We start from the raw sequence: 19078 nt of genomic DNA on the forward strand, positions 1-19078 counted from the left end.
ATACACTCACGTAATGAACACACACACACACACACACACACACACACACACACACACACACACACACACACACACACACACACACACACACACACACACGTTCTCTCTCTCTCTCTCTCTCTCTCTCTCTCTCTCTCTCTCTCTCTCTCTCTACATGCCAAATCTTGATGTATAGTGCACATGGTCACTTAAGAACGAAGCTTTTCAAATTATGTGGTTAGGGTTAATTGTAGGAGCTCATCCAGCATTGGTCAATTGGTAAGGTGGTTATATTTCCAACAAATCGCCTGACATTAAGAATGTGACTGATGATGACAGGTTAGGAGGGCAACTTCCTATATTCACAGAGCAATATCACTAGTAGGCCTACTAGGCTTAATAGTATATGCCTAGTAGGCCTACTCGGCTTACTAGTATATGCCTACTATCATATGTATACTAATGCAATTACTAACAATATTTGAATAAAGCCTACATAATAATAACAATGATGAACAATATTATATATATCATTCTATTTTTATACATGCATCTGGTGGGCTGTTTTTTTAAATTGTCAAGTTCCTGCAGTATTAAAAGAATGAGAGGAAGACGCGAACAAGTAACGAGGAAGGAAGGAAGGAGGGCGAGTTGGAGGGTGGGAGGGAGGGAAGGAAGCCTCAGTGAGCATTCGAATGGGACCCTGCTTTGTTGCACAGCGGAGGGGAGGAGACAAACTGTGAATCTTAACGTCGGAGAATGACCCGCCCCGTCATTGTCTAGTTGTAAAAAACATAGTATCTGTAAAATATCGATTTGAACCGGAAAGTGCTGAGGATTTGACCACATTTGAAGGGATGTCCAAGCGAGTGCGAAGCAGAGAGGTCTGCGCTGATTGCAGTGCGCTAGGTAGGATGTCAAAATAACTAGCGTTAGCCTTCTAGCATGTCTGTTATCGTAACCTTAAAGCTATGCCTAGCTCAACTAGTGTCTAACCAACCACGTAGACAAACACCCACATCGCTATGCTCTTAAATCGATACAAATGTTGCAAGGCCGATGCATCTATGTGTTAAACAACGCTAAACAGCTTCGCCGACAGGGGAAAATCCTCCCTGTTTAAGTTGCATTAGGACTTGAACGCCTCCATTCCGTTCGATTATTAATTGGCACGTCGTTCACGTTTTCAGGGTAGACTAATACAACATAATGACCGAATGTTGCTTTTAAAGTGTATTTAGAGTCGACTCGATAGTAAATGTCTGTCATTTTAAATCTGTTGACCGTAGTAGATGCGCCAAATGAGATGTAAACAACAACAACAACCACAAACAAGTATTTCCAATGGTTATTTCATTATTTACGAATCTGCATATCGTAAACAACACGTCCTACCAGTGTTGAATGATGTTTTACAGAGCCACGGTGGGCCTCCGTGAACAGGGGGGTGTTGATATGCGACGAGTGCTGCAGCATCCACCGAGGTCTCGGGCGACACAGCTCTCAAGTCCGGCATCTCACGCATACTCCCTGGCCCCCTTCTCAGTTACAGGTGATGTACGGTGCATGAGGCATGAAACTCACTTGCACACTTTCACGACTCATATATTATTCACGCAATTACATAGTGACCATGCTAAAAGACATAATACAGAGTGTTTCAAGTTGTGGTTATCATTATAGTTTATGACTTGTATTAGTACTGCTAACTCTTTTGCTTTTTGTTTGTAGATGGTTCAGACGCTGTACGGCAATGGCGCTAATTCTATTTGGGAGCATAGCCTTCTGGATCCGTCCTCTGCAGGCAGTGGGAAACGCAAGGCCAACCCTCAGGACCGAGTGCAGTGAGTTTGTCTGTCTGGCATCGTGTGGTCTGTTGTATGGCCTCTGTGGGGGGGATGGAATTATAAAGAATACCGCTTCCTGTTCGGCCTTGGCCGTCTTGATTAATTCATGGCCGTCTCTGTCATTTCCAGCCCTAACAAGACGGAGTTCATCAAGGCTAAATATCAGATGTTGGCTTTCGTTCACCGGATGCCCTGCCGCGAAGACGACAACGTTGCCACCAAAGACCTCAGTAAGGTGAGACATCGATGCGGGGGGAAGAGAATCTTCTGAAAAGCCTTGGTGCTAAACCAGCCTGGAGGGCCAGCAGCTGCTCTTAGTCAAACGGACGATAATAACATGTAGGGGGGTAATGAGAGGGTAGAGAAGATAACACTGCTTCATTCCTCGGGAACAACACGGCTCCAGAACCATACCGTGAACCGGCTGTTGTTGGTGGACCGCAATACAGCATCGTGCTTGTCCTCAATGCAATGTGAAAGGGCCTTGTGACCAACCCCTCCCCCTGTTTTTTTAAATCACCCACACAATCACCCACGTAAGCGCTAGGTCATTTGAGTTTTGTGCACATGAATGAAATGTTTTGTATTTTTTTCACATGATTATTCAGCAACTGCATTCAAGTGTCCGGACTGGGAATCTAGAGACCTGCCTCAGGCTGCTGTCGCTGGGAGCGCAAGCTAACTTCTTCCATCCGGTGAGTTCTCTAATCGGGATCTCATGAGAACCCAAACAGTCGGCTACGCTAATGCTAACCCCCATTTCACATGAAGGGGACCAGTGTTAGCGTACCGTCTGTTTGCTAGCGTCTGTTAGCGTGATGCTAAGATGTTGGCACGAGTGCTCAATTTTACTCTCGTCGTCTTCTAGGAGAAGGGGAACACACCGCTGCACATAGCAGCAAAAGCGGGACAGGTATTCCAGGTGGAGCTACTGGCCGTGTACGGAGCCGACCCCGGGGCCCTCGACACCAGCGGGAAGACTCCCATTGATTATGCAAGGTGACACCGGTTGTAACAGTGGTAGTGGAGTGTAATGGGTGTGGATTGCAACAACGCTGCCATCACCTATTAAGGCAACGCTTGGTGGTAGGGCGGCTACGGCTAGGCGGTTCATCGATTAGTCGATCGACTGGGTTGAATTTTGATAAGCGATTTAATCGTTTTCAGTCAAGGTATTTTTGTTAAGTTAAAATACCAAACATTTGCTGCCTAATGCTTCTGACATTCAAATATGTAAGGGATAATGTATAGAACGCCGGTCATTATCTGGAAAATAAGCCCCGATAGGGCGAACCGGACACCAGCCTCTAGCGGAGGAGTCTTGCTTCGCCCTGAAGGGGCTTATTTTCGATAATGACCAGCGACGTTCTATACATTATCCCGCTTATTACACGGCTACTTGCCAAAACGAAAAAATGACTTTTTACAATTTATTTTTTGCCAGCATTCGTAGCAGCAGAGAAATAGTCTGCCAAAGACGTTAACGTCACTTAGCAACCGAGTACGCTGGGGTTGATAAGTTACCGGACTACTTGCGGAGTGATATGAAAGATGGCAAAAATAATTGACAGCAATCAATTATACTCCGCAACAGAGTAGCAGAGAGCCGGAAGGTATGAAGGGCCCATGCAAGTAAACCGAGCGTTCTACGGCATTGAGAAGAGCCGTGTAATAAATATTATTAACATTAATATTTTAGTCTTCCTCAAATTATTGTCAAATAGAGCCAGCAAACATCACTTTGGACTCTAGCAACTTGTAAAGGAAATTTGCTAATATTTCAGACATTTTATAGACTACATGATTCATCTCCAAGATATAATCTCAATGAAATGAGTTGATAGTTGTTGTCGCCCAAATGCTCTTAAGTGGGATAATAGCGTAAGAATTTTTCACTTCCAAAATATAATTGCGATACATAAACCTGTTTTTCTATGAATGCATCACAGCCTGTTGAATATACTCTGTATGTATTCCCAGACAAGCAGGTCATCAGGAACTAGTGGACCGCTTGGTTGAGATCCAGTATGAACTCACTGACCGGCTGACCTTCTATCTGTGTGGGAGGAGGCCAGGTAAGCGGAGCTCAGAGCCAGATTTACAAAAACTGAAGGGCTGGTGGGTTGATATGTTCTTAATCTAATCTGGGTTATATTTATTTTTTCTAGATCATAGAACTGGGCAACACTTCATTATCCCACAACTCGCAGACAGGTAAAAAAGAATAATCTCCTCAGTTAGGTATTTTGAGTATTAGTTTTCTTCCTCTTTGTGTAGAATTTCAAAGAAGGTGGTTTACATATCCTCTGTAGCAATACATTTATTTAAATTTCGATTTAATACATGTACATTTTGATTTGTTCCTATTTGTGCAAAATCTTGATGAATAAGATTTAAGTAAGTATGTCTTGTTTGCGCTACTTACTACATTCCCGACAGTAAATGCTGAAACCAATGTGTGTTTTAAGAGAAGCATTCAAATTATAATTTCTTTCTTACAGCAGTTTAGATTTATCCGAATTTGCCAAGGCTGCAAAGAAGAAGCTCCAGTCTGTAAGCATGTTCTTAATCTCATCATGCATATTGTTCAACCCGACCCATGTCTCTTGTTACCATGGTAATAACCTCTGGACTCCACCTGGCCTCGCTCTCTTCCAGCTCAGCAACCATCAGTTTGAAGAGCTGGCCATGGATGTGTACGATGAGGTGGACAGGAGGGAAACAGACGCCGGTGAGTCTTTTTATCCACCTACCCCTCTTTATGACATTGACATTTTGGGCATCTAGCAGACTTTTATCCAAGCGTATATTTTTTCATAAGAAAGTGAAAAATATATATTGCTGCCGGTAGAGTAAGGATGTTCATAGTACCCAGTGCAAAGCATTAACAATCGCAAGGTTAACTCATTCCCAGTATACAACAAAGGCAGCTAGGATAACTAGGACATAACAAATAATAGCTACATAACTATTACTAAGTACTATAACTAAGTATGACGTGCAATAAGTGCGTACATTAAGTGCCAGGACGTACAACATACAACAAGTAGGAGGGGTGGGACGGGCTGGCCTATGCAGAGTCTAGGTGAACTCTAAACAGGTGAGTCTTGAGTCTATTGCGGAAGCTGGTGAGCGACTCTGCGTTGACATGACATCCTTCACTGTATATTCTATTGAACCTCGCTCATCACCCCCGGCGATCCTTCCCTCAGTGTGGCTGGTCACCCAGAACCACAGCACGCTGGTCTCCGACGCCACTGTGGTGCCCTTCCTCCCCGTCAACCCGGAGTACTCCTCCACCCGCAACCAGGCAAGCACCGTCGCCGCTGTTATAAACTGCAGAGCAAGGGGGCCCCAGGCCAGTTGTGTAACGTAACATCGGTTACACAACTGGTAGCGACACATCTGTTGTAATGCACAAGGCGTCACTATTCACTGGAAATCCTCTTTCATTTGAAAGAATATGAAGCGATAATACTGTATTTAACAAACAACATTGTGACTTTATATATATATATATATATATATATATACATACAGTGGGGCAAAAAAGTATTTAGTCAGCCACCAATTGTGCAAGTTCTCCCACTTAAAAAGATGAGAGAGGCCTGTAATTTTCATCATAGGTATACCTCAGCTATGAGAGACAAAATGAAAAAAAATAAATCTAGAAAATCACATTGTCTGATTTTTAAAGAATTTATTTGCAAATTATGGTGGAAAATAATTATTTGGTCAATAACAAAAGGTCATCTCAATACTTTGTTACATGCCCTTTGTTGGTAATGACAGAGGTCAAACGTTTTCTGTAAGTCTTTACAAGGTTTTCACACACTGCTGCTGGTATTTTGGCCCATTCCTCCATGCAGATCTCCTCTAGAGCAGTGATGTTTTTGGGCCTTCGCTGGGCAACACAGACTTTCAATTCCCTCCAAAGATTTTCTATGGGGTTGAGATCTGGAGACTGGCTAGGCCACTCCAGGAGCTTGAAATGCTTCTTACGAAGCCACTCCTTCGTTGCCCGGGCGGTGTGTTTGGGGTCATTGTCATGCTGAAAGACCCAGCCACGTTTCATCTTCAGTGCCCTTGCTGATGGAAGGTGGTTTTCACTCAAAATCTCACGATACATGGCCCCATTCATTCTTTCCGTCACACGGATCAGACGTCCTGGTCCCTTGGCAGAAAAACAGCCCCAAAGCATGATGTTTCCACCCCCATGCTTCACTGTAGGTATGGTGTTCTTTGGGTGCAACTCAGCATTCTTTCTCCTCCAAACACGACGAGTTGAGTTTTTACCAAAAAGTTATATTTTGGTTTCATCTGACCATATGACATTCTCCAAATCCTGTTCTGGATCATCCAAATGCTCTCTAGCAAACTTCAAACGGGCCCGGACATGCACTGGCTTAGCAGGGGGACACGTCTGGCACTGCAGGATTTGAATCTCTGGCGGCGTAGTGTGTTAGTGATGGTAGCCTTTGTTACTTTGGTCCCAGCTCTCTGGAGGTCATTCACTAGGTCCCCCCGTGTGGTTCTGGGATTTTTGTTCACCGTTCTTGTGATCATTTTGACCCCACAGGGTGAGATCTTGCGTGGAGCCCCAGATCGAGGGAGATTATCAGTGGTCTTGTATGTATTCCATTTCCTAATAATTGCTCCCACAGTTGATTTCTTCACACCAAGCTGCTTACCTATTGCAGATTCAGACTTTCCAGCCTGGTGCAGGTCTACAATTGTGTTTCTGGTGTCCTTTGACAGCTCTTTGGTCTTGGCCATAGTGAAGTTTGGAGTGTGACTGTTTGAGGTTGTGGACAGGTGTCTTTTATACTGATTAGGAGTTCAAACAAGTGCCATTAATACAGGTAACGAGTGGAGGACAGAGGAGCCTCTTAAAGAAGAAGTTACAGGTCTGTGACAGCCAGAAATCTTGCTGGTTTTTAGGTGACCAAATACTTATTTTCCACCATAATTTGCAAATAAATTCTTAGAAAATCAGACAATGTGATTTTCTGGATTTTTTTTTTCATTTTGTCTCTCATAGCTGAGGTTAACCTATGATGAAAATTACAGGCCTCTCTCATCTTTTTAAGTGGGAGAACTTGCACAATTGGTGGCTGACTAAATACTTTTTTGCCCCACTGTGTGTATGTATATATATATATATATATATATATATATATTTTTGTTCTAATATGTCATCGTGTCTTTATTTAGCATATCCATGTTATCATAACCTTAAAACTATAACTACCTCAACTAGTGACTAACCAACCGGTTATACAGCAGCATTGCTACGCTTTTAAATAAAAAACATTGATATATTGTGACAGCGACAGCAGCCTGAGGCAGGTCTCTAGATTCCCAGCCCGGACCCTTGAATGCAATAATCCCTGAAATGGGTGGTCCATGGCCCACCGGTTGGGGGGGAGATCGCTGAAGGGGCGCTGACATATGCCTGGTCTTCTTTCAACAGGGTCGTCAGAAGCTGGCCAGGTTCAATGCCCATGAATTTGCCACTCTGGTCGTCGATATTCTGACGGACGCCAAGCGGAGGCAATGGGGCAACTCCTGTGAAAGTATGAGAGGTAAGAAAGGGTTTTATGTTCAACAAACTTTAGAAATGGGTTCATATGCTAACATATATTTTGTGCTACCTAACCCCCATCATCGCTTTAACTTGATGATGCTTCATATTTGATTCAGTTGACATTGCCAGTTCATCGATCAAACTTCCTGTTGAAATGCACACAACAAGGCCTTGCCACTTCCGAACTCGGATCGCAGACTACGTGTCTTCCAGGGTAAGCGCAGTGGTGTCCTCGATGCTGTGCTCATCCTCTGTTTGGTTTGTCGGTCATCAGAGGACGTGGAGCTGATCCTCAAAGGAATAGACGGTTGCCATGGCAGCGACAGCCAAGACAACGACCAGCCGGATTACGACAGCGTGGCGTCGGACGAAGACCCCGACAGGGAGGTCGCGTCCAGGGACAACGGCAACGACCGACGGACCAAGGTTTGTACGTTTTGTGATGGATGCTTTCCGAATAGTTCACTCTTGAAAGAAGCTTTATCTAGATTCATTTTGTATGTCCCTGCGGCGCAGAGCTCTGAGTCATCGGACCTCTCCGACGGACCAATCACGGTGCAAGAATTCATGGAGGTGAAGAGTGCCCTGAATGCCTCGGAGGCCAAGATACAGCAGCTCCTCAAGCTCAACTGTCACCTGAGTGAGGAGCTCCGCATGATGCAGGGCAAGGTGGGTGGAGAAGGGGAAACATCTGGCCGGCACTTCCCCATGTAGCGCATGGAGGATTTACATATTGAAGTCTGCACTGCCATATATAGGCCTGCGTGCATTTGTGATTGCTGTGAATAGGCCTCTGTGGTGAGAGCAACAGGATGTCCAAAGCAGCAGGAAGTGATTGACAAAGAGAGCATAACAGAGTCAACATTTTTTTGTCAAACGTGCGCGTCCGATGCCGGCCTTTAAACCGGTGGGGATCCGATGTCAGGCTTTTACTTTGAAACTCTCATCAGGGTTCGATGTTCCGCTCTGTGCTCAGCTGAGCTCCCTGCAGACGGAGAACTCCTCGCTGCGATGGCAGAGCCCCGGCGGAGCGCAGCAGCCCCCGGAGCCCCCCGGCCGGCCGCCGGCCCGCGGGGGTCGCCCCATGTCCATGTACGAGACGGGCTCGGGTTCCAGGCCCTACCCCTCCCACAGAGGCGAGGCCCTCCGGCACGGCGGGCTCGTGTTGCAGCCCCTCCCCCCCAACGTGAGTCCATTGCACCCTGCCGCGGGATCGCCCCGACAACCACGTAACCCTACCGACACAGCGAGCATTTCGCACCCCAGGTTCGAGCGGAAGCCACGCCGTGCGTCGGTTCTCCACCTGAAGGGTGTTTATTTTAAACCTGAAACCTAACCACGCCCCTTTTTAGATTGAGAGGGGTCCTTTGGGGACGGCCGCCTCCTCCCTCCCTACCTTCCCCTCCTCCCTGTCCTGGTCGTTGGACGAGAGATCTCGAAGGGTTAAGTACTGAGTCCATCCATCCTCCTCCTCCTCCTCCTCCTCTTCTTCCTCTTCCTGGGCCCAGAGGAAGAAACAGAGGCTTCCTCCCTCTTTGTGCTGTCTCTCCTTTTAACTGCTGCTGCTGCTGCATGGCCGCTCCTCAGCGTCCACACGCCAGCCTGCCTGCATGCATGCGGTGCGCCCGCTGTCACACGGCACGCTGTGGAGGGGTAGGGAGGGGTGTCTGTGGTCCCGCGACCGTGTGACTCTCGAAGCCACCGCGAGCTAACACCCCAACAGCCAGAGCGAGCCTCATCTCAACTGGGTTGTAGCCCAGTTCAAGTTTCACAAAGCTGTTTCACAGATAGTCAGTCAGCTGAAGGCGACGACATTGTGCATCCAAGGGGAGAAATGGGTTTGTCAGTGTGGACCGCAGTAAACGATATGACTTTGGGTTTTCCCTCAGAGCTACTAATTGCACACACTGCTGTTTGTATTGCGCTGGTTTCTAATTTCCTATTTTCTCCCCCCTACGCACTTTGAATGGATATGTTGTTGCTGGAGTGTGGACGGCCTGTTTGTACCCACTTTGATTACGCGTCCGTGTGCATGACCGACGAGCAGCATATTGACACAGGCTTTGGTTTGAATGCTGCAGCCACCAGAGGGCGATAAAGTATCTGCTTCCACTTGAGTTTCTGACATTTTCTTCCCAGCGCTTTGAAAAAAGATATTTTATCTCTGCTCAGCCACATTTACGGACAAGCCCGGAATAAGTCTTCTCTTTGTATACGCCTATATATGAATGTATGGAAACAGAAGGTGCACAGCACAATTCTCTGAATGAAAGTCATCTTGCTTACACATACCATATACGCATATGCTACTTACGCATATTTAAAGTTAAATATATTCAGGCCCCGAAATGCATGAGTGCGATCAACTTCACTGTGCTCAGCTTACCTTTGGCACTGACCCCCTTGTGTCAGTGACGCACTGGCGTGTATGTGTGATGCATGTATTTTAATCGGAAGTCTGTGCTACTGTGTCCTGGTTACAGGGCTGCAGTCTGGAGGGACACAGCAGGGTGATGGAGAACGACTACGACAACACTCCTGATCACCGCTCTGAACCGGAAGAGACGCGGTGAGCGCACTCCCCTCCCAAACTCTGACCACGCCCACGTGCCCCTCATGACTAAAAATAGGGGATTCCTTGACAGCCCTAATAATCCCATTTCCCATGACCTAAAAACAGAAATCCTGGCCTACTTGTCCCACACACACTTTGCTTCTTGTCCATAATGAAACACATTTGTGTTATCCATAAACTTTTAATTAAATTAAATTTTCCTTTGCTTTTCACTTGAAATCCGTGTCCTCTTTTTAGCAATACATTTGACCTTCGGCCTTATCAATTTGCATGGCTGACAGAGACGGTGTGAAGATATCTGCCATCACCACATCATTTTATGTATTGATTGCCTGTGTTGTGTGTGTGTGTGTGTGTGTGTGTGTGGATGCGGTGGTCCACCAGTCCGTCGGCGAGCTCCGAGTCGTTCGAGGAGCTGCCCGAGGAGCGGGCCGAGGCGAACTCCACGCTGCCCGGCACCGAGGACGTCATCTGTAAGACGGAGCAGATCACCAAGAACATCCAGGAGCTGCTGAAGGCCGCCCAGGAGAACAAATACGAAAGGTGTGTGTGTGTGTGTGTGTGTGTGTGTGTGTGTGTGTGTGTGTGTGTGTGTGTGTGTGTGTGTGTGTGTGTGTGTGTGTGTGTGTGTGTGTGTGTGTGTGTGCGTGCGCTTATGCTTTTGGTTTAGGGTTGGGCCTGGTGTAAATTTTTCCAAACCGGTTTAAGATAAGTCAGCGATAAACTGAGAATCGCTACAGCTTCATCTGCCTTTACCGACAGATGGCAAAATAACATGGAGGACGGCAGCCAATCCTGATCTCGTTATGCTCGCTTTTGCACTGCTTTTTCGGAACATGTCAAATAAATACCAAAGAACCATGGAATTTGACTGTAGATGTAGCAGCATGCAATGGACTACTCCATTTTGTAAATCCGTCCGCCGTGGCTTCTGATCTAGTCTACAGTGAGCGGGGCTCCCAATCGGCGATCATCATTCCCACGTGATAATCCATACACTGCGTACTTGGCTGTGTAGTGAAGACGAATGTACTAATTCCTGTAACGGTCCCCATGGTTACACCCTTATCCTCATGTCATCCTCCTCCCAGTATCTCCCTAAATTTAAATTGGTAAACGCTCCCACACCACACTGGTTATTCCGGAAACCACCCAACCCCAGTGTAATTTGTTCTTTATTTTTTATTTTTATTGTTTGTTTGGTATTATGGCCACCCTTGTTACACACACGCACGCACACACACACACACACCGTGGGCGACGGTTCATGGACGGTGTCATTGGTCTCAACAAGGGATTCTATAGAGAGATGTTGTTCTGTGTTCCACTGTACTCTACTGAGACGAGGGCTGTTTGTTAAACTCCCCCACCCACCTCCCTCTCTCGATTTGTCTCCCTCCTCGACCACCCACCCTCCATACTTGGTCCCATATACATCCAGGCACCCTGCCTCTCTCGCACACTGGACTCCTCTGTCTGAGTTGAGCTAGGAAAGCAGCATTGATCACATGGTCTCATTGCGTTCCCCTTTCTGTACGACGCCGGTTAGGCTTGCATGGAGAATGAGCCTACTCAACACTTCTTGTCGGTTTCATATATGTTATAAATGAGTTAGCTCATTTAAAAGGAGAAGTTGTATCCGAATGGCTTTTTTTTTTGTCGCGGTCAACACCTCCTATTTTAGTTTTGGGGTTTGATATTTACACATGAATGAGCGGAGCTCTGTTTGATCAGACAGAACAAACGGCTTTGTGCGTGACTGCTTTGGTCACACCCAAAGCAGTGGGAGGGTCATGTAGCTACACTTGAGCTTGAATCCCTTTTTTTATGATTGTTTTGAGAACATGATGATGATGATGATGATGATGATGGCTGCTGTGTGTCCTCAGTTTCCTGCCGTGCTCAGAGAAGATCCACGGTGCTGTGAGGGAGATGGCCACTCTGTTTCCCAAGGTGAGCTTACTCCCCCCACCGGGCTCCCCGCCCTGCGTCCCTCAGCGGGTTCCTGTTTGTTGGGTAAACAGCCAGAGGCTCCCCCTTCCCTCAGCTCCAGCGGGCTCGGGAGCCGTGGAGCTGCTGTGTTTATTTATACATACAAGAACTCCAACCCAAGCATCAGAAACTATATTACAGGATTATGTTGGGTAACCACAGGGTTCTTGGCAGGGATATCACCAGGATAACACTTCAGCACGGTTCAAATGTTCATGTTTTTAGGGAGCATCAGGGCTGGTGCTATGTTGTCATTTTTCACTGTCACTGCTCAATTTCTGTATGTGACATCGCCACAGCAGTCACAATTAATATTGGGATCTGAATTAGGTTTGCTGTCGCATCATCAACCATTTCTTTCTGAACCAATTGTCATACGCCTGACCATAATGATAGAACTCTAAAGAATCACTGCATATCGACTCTTCGTAGTATTCTCACTGAGAAGAATTAGGAATTCAGCCACAGGACACAGTGATTCTAGTGATGCTATCTGCCTCATTCATCCAGAGTTCTACACAGCCGCTCTCATGAAAGAGAGGGTGGGGTGGCGAAAGGTATTCTTGTTAACGTAGGAGAACGACACAATCAAGAGGATCGGGAACAAGCCCGACGGACACGAAAGTGACGTGTTGCAAAAAAGTAAATGACCCCTGGCCCAATCTAGAGTAAACATGATGTATTGATGTCAAGGTTTTAGCCTGTGTTCGTATACACAGAGGTAGTGTTGTGTAGTACCGAAAGATAACAGGTTAGATTCCCGATGTTCACATGCTATCTGTAGTTATCCTTGAGAAGGATGAGCCCTGTTCCCCCTACCTGCTCCTTAGAGCTAGGGAAGGCAATTTGGAGAAACCAGCCAGAGTAAGCTAGATTTTGACAGTATCCTGTCAAACATACCACCCACTCCCTTCAGGCCTAGCTAGCGCTAGCTTTAGCAAAAGCTCTGTCCAGCCTTGTGAAAGATTCCGATCATGGGCACTAAGTGCAAAGGCAGAGGCGGTAGGTAGGTATGTAGTCAGACAAGTAGGCCATCTAATCATTTCATTAAATCACTTCATTCGGCAACAGGCTTATTACAGGACTGTGACAGACACATTTTTCTTCCCCCTTTTTTCCCCAAGCATTTTATACAGAGACTGCAGTCAGTATGTTAGGTGCACTTCACAAATAGGATAATAATCGCCTTGAATAATCCACTCGCAGCCTACCTTTTTAATGGATCTGACTCCACCGTCTGCGTGTTTGACCCTGCGTTGTGTACCCCCCACGCCCCTCCCCCCCGGGCAGACGCCACGGTCGGAGACGGTGCGCGGGGCGCTCTGCCTGCTGACCACCAGCGCCGGCCGGCTCCACGGACAGTGCCAGAAGGCCACGCTCCACAGCCCCGCCCAGGCTGACCTGCAGCTGGTCACGCAGCAGGTCATCCAGTGCGCCTACGACATCGCCAAGGCGGCCAAGCAACTTGTCACCGTGACGACCAAAGAGAACAGCAACTAGATCATGTGCGACGCCAGAGTTAAATTTTTTTATTTTTTTCCCTTTCTTGAAATGCTTCTGCGTCGTATTCTGTGTCGTGGGAGTTGTTTCGAACGATTTTGATCAGTATTATGCTATTGTTTTTGTTTTTTATTGGCTTGTTGGTTTTATTCAGTTTTGGTCAATGTAACCACACATGTAGACTATCCTACAGATGTATTGGGTGAAGCTTTATTTATTGACCTTGTTGTGTGTTACACTTGAAGTGACTCCAGATTTTCCATATAGACACGTTCTCTGCGTTCAATATCTCATTGAAGATGTTGGATTTTTTTCACAACAATGCATTTAGCCTCACACAGCTGTTTGTTTATTATTTACTCTGCCTCTTCCATCCACTTTTATCTATTTCTCTAGGATAGACCGTCTTTCTTTTAATCTGGTCTTTGTGCTGCCGTAGTGTGCATCTGTTTAATTCGCCTGTGTTGCTTTGCCAGTTTTAATACGAGATGCGAACTTTGTGAAGCTTTGCCATGGAATCGTTTGTTACAGCACACTGATATTGTAGGAGATGTATGTGTGCAAACTTACTTCCCATCATTCTTTGTTGTTGTAATGCAGGTTCAATGTCAGTAGCCTTAACTCAAAGATAAGCTTTATGGTCGCAATAGGTATTTTTTCTTCAAGAATTCCCAATGTTTCCAATGTAAAAACAAAATATATGTATCAATGTAATTCTTTATTAAGATTATGCAAATGTTATATTTATAAATTGTCCGCCATACCTCTAACAAAAAAAAAACATTTATTTTCTTACAACAATTTTTTGTTATATGCTTGTTATATAGTCCAGCTATCATCATGTATCTCAACTAGTTAGTTAAGGGTTGGGGTTACTGTCCTATTACTAATGAAGTTGATGCAGAGTTAACACCTGTGTATTTTTGTGCTGCTATTGTCAGTTCTGTCCAAGTTATAGTTTTCCGTTTATTTTGCAAATCGGGGTACTTGTTTTAAGTTCCTCGGGCCATGAAATGTGTTTGTATTTGATATCATGAGCCATATACAATCTTGTATTTTTTATTTTATACTTTCCCATTGTGTTTAATGTGGCATTTTTAGACAATAAAGCCCCACTAACTAAAAAGGGCTTGTTTCAAGTCTGTGTTTACTTAATATAATTACATAATATCATTACATAGGTCTTTGGGCCTGGTTCGGATAACCTTTGTACAGCCTACCTGTTGAATATGCTGATAGTGAAACGGATAGGGGCGGGGCCCCAACGCCCTTCCTCACTGACTTTCGGGGAGTAGCAAGTTCCGGGTTCCTTTGACTGAAAGCTGTTCGCTGTTCGGTTATTACGAGGTTTGCCCGCGTTGATAATGGCTTTATTACTGGATAACCAATTCAAAGAGTTACCTGCTGACAAAACGCTCGACACGAAGTTATTCCTGGAGTCGGTGTCCCACCTCCCCCCTTTCTTCGGTGAGTACACCTGAACCGCTACCTGGGGGATGTCGTGCGACCCCCAGGGCTGCAGATACAGCCTAAATGTAAACAAACCATGGATCGATCGGGTTTCTAGTACAATCGCACGGTTGGATTGCCCTAGTATTAAACTCGAAGGCGGGCGCTGCAGAAATAATGGAATGTTACAATTGACAATGTGTTTTGTGTTGCTTAGTAGTAAGGTCCAGACCCCACATTACCCTCATTGTAACTTAAGCCCGTGAGGGGACCCGCTATCTAATGTCCCCACAGTATACATTCAGCTGAATCCCCCCCCGTTAGCTAACTCCAATGTCTAGTAGGCTCATCCGACGGAAACCCTGTTGCCTACTACGCTATAATAATCACTGTAATACACTGTATTGGCGTGTATCACACACGCTGCCTTGTAGTTGTAATTACAAATGTTCATGTTGCCTTTCAGATTGTTTGGGATCTAAAGTATTTTCACCTATCAAATCGGATATTAGTGGAAACATAACGGTACGTTGGATTTATCTATCTTTCTCTGTGTAATAAAGCAATCCATCAGTCAGAAGCTGGACCCGCATACAAACAACACTGCTGTGTTTCTATATCTAGAAAATCAGGGGAGTTTATGAAAAGGACCCGGTGAAATATGCCACGCTCCAGAAGATTCTAGAAGCAGAGAAAGAAGAATATGGGAAGGAATGGCCCAAAGTTGGAGCAACTTTAGCACTCATGTGGCTAAAGAGGTGCGTGTTTTTTTCAAAAGTCGAACTCCTAACTGTGAACACACACAATGAGTGCACCCCAACCCTGAGAAGCAGTGGCACATTCTATTGTGTTAGTGTGAAAACGGGCACACGGCACATTCTATTCAGTTTCTTTCTTCCTCTACTCGTATTTCTCACACAGGGGTCTCCGTTTCATCCAGATCCTGTTGCAGAGTTTGGCAGACGGGGAGAAAGACGAGACCAACCCCAACCTCATCCGCGTCAACATCACTAGGGCCTACGAAGAGACACTCAAGAGGTACCACGGCTGGATTGTCCAGCAGATATTCAAGGTAAGCTAAACAGCGTTTCAGACTCCTGTTTAGGGGGGAGGCTAGTTTAGTACTTGTTGTGGCTAAGGGTGTTTCACTCCCAGCTGAAAGGTACTGGGTGTGATCCACAATGTCCAAAGGCTTACAGTAGGCGTTGAGCTTGAGCAAGACGCCTAATCTCTACCTGCTCCATAGGGACATACTGAATGTCCTGAAGGATAGGATGTATTGTCTAATATTGATTAAATAGAAGTCTAGCTTTTGTAAATTTTCATGTCCGGGTCAGATGGTATGGTGTAGAAAAACCTGCGCTGTGTATCTTATTTCACTGAAGCCTTCACTTAGCAAAGACACAATAGCAAGAAGACTTGATCAAGATAAAAGTAATGAAAACTGTTTTATTTCTGTGCTGGGATCCTTTGCATAATATTAACAGACACTGATAATAACAATCTGAGCCGGACAGGGGCAAAAACAAGCCCTTTTAAAGAACGCATATTGACCTTATGGGCGCTGTTGCCCCCAAGTGTAATATTCAGTGCTCTCGCTCATAACTGATTACATGAATTGATGTTATCCTTTAAAGGTGACATGTTATACCACCAGGTGTGAGTGTGATAAGCCATTACAAGCTGTTTTGAAAATCTGTCTCTTCTGACATCACAAGTGGGCGTGTCCACCTAGATGTATGACGGATAGATGGGCAACGTTTGCTGGTACGCTTGGTGATCTATACAGCACACATCTAGGTGGACACGGGCACTTGTGATGTCAGTAGAGGCCGATATTTAAAACGGCTTGTAACGATTAATCACTCTAACACCTGGTGGTATTATATGTCAACTTTAACGTAAGAGTTAAAGAAGCTTGTATTTCTCAATCCACTCCCACATACCTTCCGGTATGTGGGAGTGTCTGGTGAACCTGCCTCCCACATACCTTCCGGTATGTGGGAGGCTCAACCTTCCGGGGGGTGTTGCTTCGTTCCAGACGGCGTTGATTGCTGCGCCCTACAAGTCGGACTTCCTCAAGGCTGTGTCGAAGGGTGAGGTGATCCAGGAGGAGGAGTGTCTGGTGAACCTGCGACAGTTCCTGGTCAACTACACCGCCACGGTAGACGCCATTTACGACATGTACACAGCGCTGAACGCCGAGCTGGACTACAGTGTTTGATGCCATTACAAGACACTGCCTCAGGACTCTACCTCCTGGTCCTGTCTGTGACCACTCTGATTGGTTACTGAATCCGCCCTGGTTTTGCAGCGTGCTGTAAAGCGTTCGATAAGCCCTCTAAAAGGTGTCAGAACATTCTGTTTTTTTTATCTTCTTTTTATTTAACAATCAAAGAAGGAGTATTTATTGTTTGAAGTCTTTGCTCTAATAATGAATATATGCTTCTTAAAAGAAACGTGTGCCTTTGACCATTGAAGTCCGAAATTACAGAAACTTTTACAACGGAAACAACAATGCTACAACATTCCTGTTGCTAGATGTCAATTTGTGCTGATTCAATTTGGTGACAAGAGCATTGTAGGCTTATATTGAGATCTAAGAGTTCAAAAATTAACATAACAAAACATACATATTCAGTGTATTTTGCTTCAAAGCAGAAACCCTTGCCGCACTATAGATGACAATGTTTACTTCATATTTATAGTACAGATTGAGTCATTAGGGCAATACAATTCACTATTTATGCAGAACTGTCTACACTATTTAGTAAAGACATCCTCTTCTATTTCTGTTTAATTTAATGTCACCTAGAACCTGTCAGTCTATATCAGTAGGATCTTTATCTGCTATCTGCATTTTTGCAGACAAAGCACAAAGGGCTAGAATTTCCACTGCTGCTTGGGCATGCATATTTCTGAACGGTTTGTGATGTGTCTCAGGCAAAAAGGCGTGTTTTCGATTAGTCAGGGTTTCCTGCATCCCTTTCTGACATTATGTTTCACTGACGTGTGTTTCGCACACCGAGGAGAAAAAGCACAGAAGGATAGGAAATCGAATTTATATTGTTTTTAGAAGATGGTTTTGAGTGCATAAAATAAATGACGAAAAGTAAGCTGATCAAATAATGGTATTTAAAAATGTCTCAGTAGGCATACACTAAATTTAAATAATGTTTTTGTTTTACATTGCTCATCCAATACAAACTAACGGGATCTACAGGGTGTAGGCCCATTCTGTCCACTAGGCGGAGACACTTGCTTACTTTGGTATGTAAGTAAATATCTCTGTTGTTCCTAGAAAGTCGGCAGGGATCATGCTCTCATGTCTTTTTGTGAAGTGTTTGTGATTCTTGAGTGGTTTTTAATAAATATATTTTCAAAGCTATGTTTAAATAGCCAATCCAAATCAATTGTGTCAACATGTTTACGTGTAAACTACTAAGATCTCAAAAACATCGTCAACAATTAAAAAGCCAACTAGTGAAGTTGCTAATGCATTAAATGTGTTCATGGTTTTAAACGGCAGTAAGAGCTGAATGATAAATGGCTGCATCTCAACGTACCAGTTTATCAGAGTGACTGCTTGCCCAGAGAACAAATGTTAGAGAAGATGGGGAAAAACAGCAGATGGCAACCATGCTATGTTTTGAGTATTTAACTCGAGCGACAGAAATACGATCCTGTCGCTAATCTGCTGCACCTCTTTACCCAATAGCTATCTGGTTTAGCCTATCTCCCTGTGCACCCAATCCCACCCTCTTATCTCCCTGTGCATGTGTTTATGCAGAGAAACTGGGCCGCTGTGGGCCAGGGGGGCTCCAGTTCGCCTTCTCCCAGAGGAAACTAGTCAGCCTAGCCGCTAATCTCCACCGCTAAAAGTGTGCGCCAGAACAGCCGGGATGGTATTATCTTTAGGGTTTTATTCGTTCAGGTGCCTGGGGGGCCCCAGTGTGCAGATCTGGGATAAAACATGAAAAGGAAGCAGGCAAACCCTGGGGGAGGGAGTTGCCCTAACGACTTCAACTCAATTATAGTCTCACAAATCAGATTTTAGATTAAAATTCTGAATTTAGATTAACATCTAAAGTCTGATAGCTGAACCTTCAATCAGGCTGAAAGGGGCGTTTCAATTAATTTTGCTTCGAA

At 45.1% G+C, this 19078-nt stretch overlaps 2 protein-coding genes across 3 annotated transcripts; both read left to right on the plus strand.

The window, feature by feature from the left end:
- The first annotated feature begins 730 nt into the window (after nucleotides 1–730).
- git2b (G protein-coupled receptor kinase interacting ArfGAP 2b) lies at nucleotides 731–14587 on the plus strand. Of its 2 annotated transcripts, XM_079735168.1 has the most exons (20): nucleotides 731–888; nucleotides 1398–1531; nucleotides 1711–1823; nucleotides 1956–2061; nucleotides 2435–2521; nucleotides 2695–2825; nucleotides 3807–3901; nucleotides 3995–4040; nucleotides 4328–4379; nucleotides 4485–4557; nucleotides 5039–5136; nucleotides 7300–7411; nucleotides 7688–7839; nucleotides 7930–8082; nucleotides 8390–8599; nucleotides 8766–8855; nucleotides 9897–9982; nucleotides 10373–10531; nucleotides 11878–11941; nucleotides 13271–14587. In XM_079735168.1, the coding sequence occupies exons 1-20, from the start codon at nucleotides 837–839 to the stop codon at nucleotides 13478–13480; spliced, it is 2223 nt and encodes a 740-aa protein (XP_079591294.1). In that variant the 5' UTR covers nucleotides 731–836; the 3' UTR covers nucleotides 13481–14587. The 2 variants fall into 2 exon arrangements, with proteins under 2 accessions (XP_079591294.1, XP_079591295.1); XM_079735169.1 differs by lacking the exon at nucleotides 8766–8855.
- A 186-nt stretch (nucleotides 14588–14773) lies between these two features.
- LOC307074875 (glycolipid transfer protein-like) lies at nucleotides 14774–18317 on the plus strand. Its single transcript, XM_079735275.1, has 5 exons — nucleotides 14774–14947; nucleotides 15396–15454; nucleotides 15554–15687; nucleotides 15851–16001; nucleotides 16971–18317. The coding sequence occupies exons 1-5, from the start codon at nucleotides 14845–14847 to the stop codon at nucleotides 17151–17153; spliced, it is 630 nt and encodes a 209-aa protein (XP_079591401.1). The 5' UTR covers nucleotides 14774–14844; the 3' UTR covers nucleotides 17154–18317.
- The last annotated feature ends 761 nt before the right edge of the window (nucleotides 18318–19078 follow it).

The sequence above is a fragment of the Pollachius pollachius genome (genome assembly GCF_949987615.1).
Source record: "Pollachius pollachius genome assembly, chromosome: 4".
Lineage (NCBI taxonomy): Eukaryota > Metazoa > Chordata > Actinopteri > Gadiformes > Gadidae > Pollachius > Pollachius pollachius.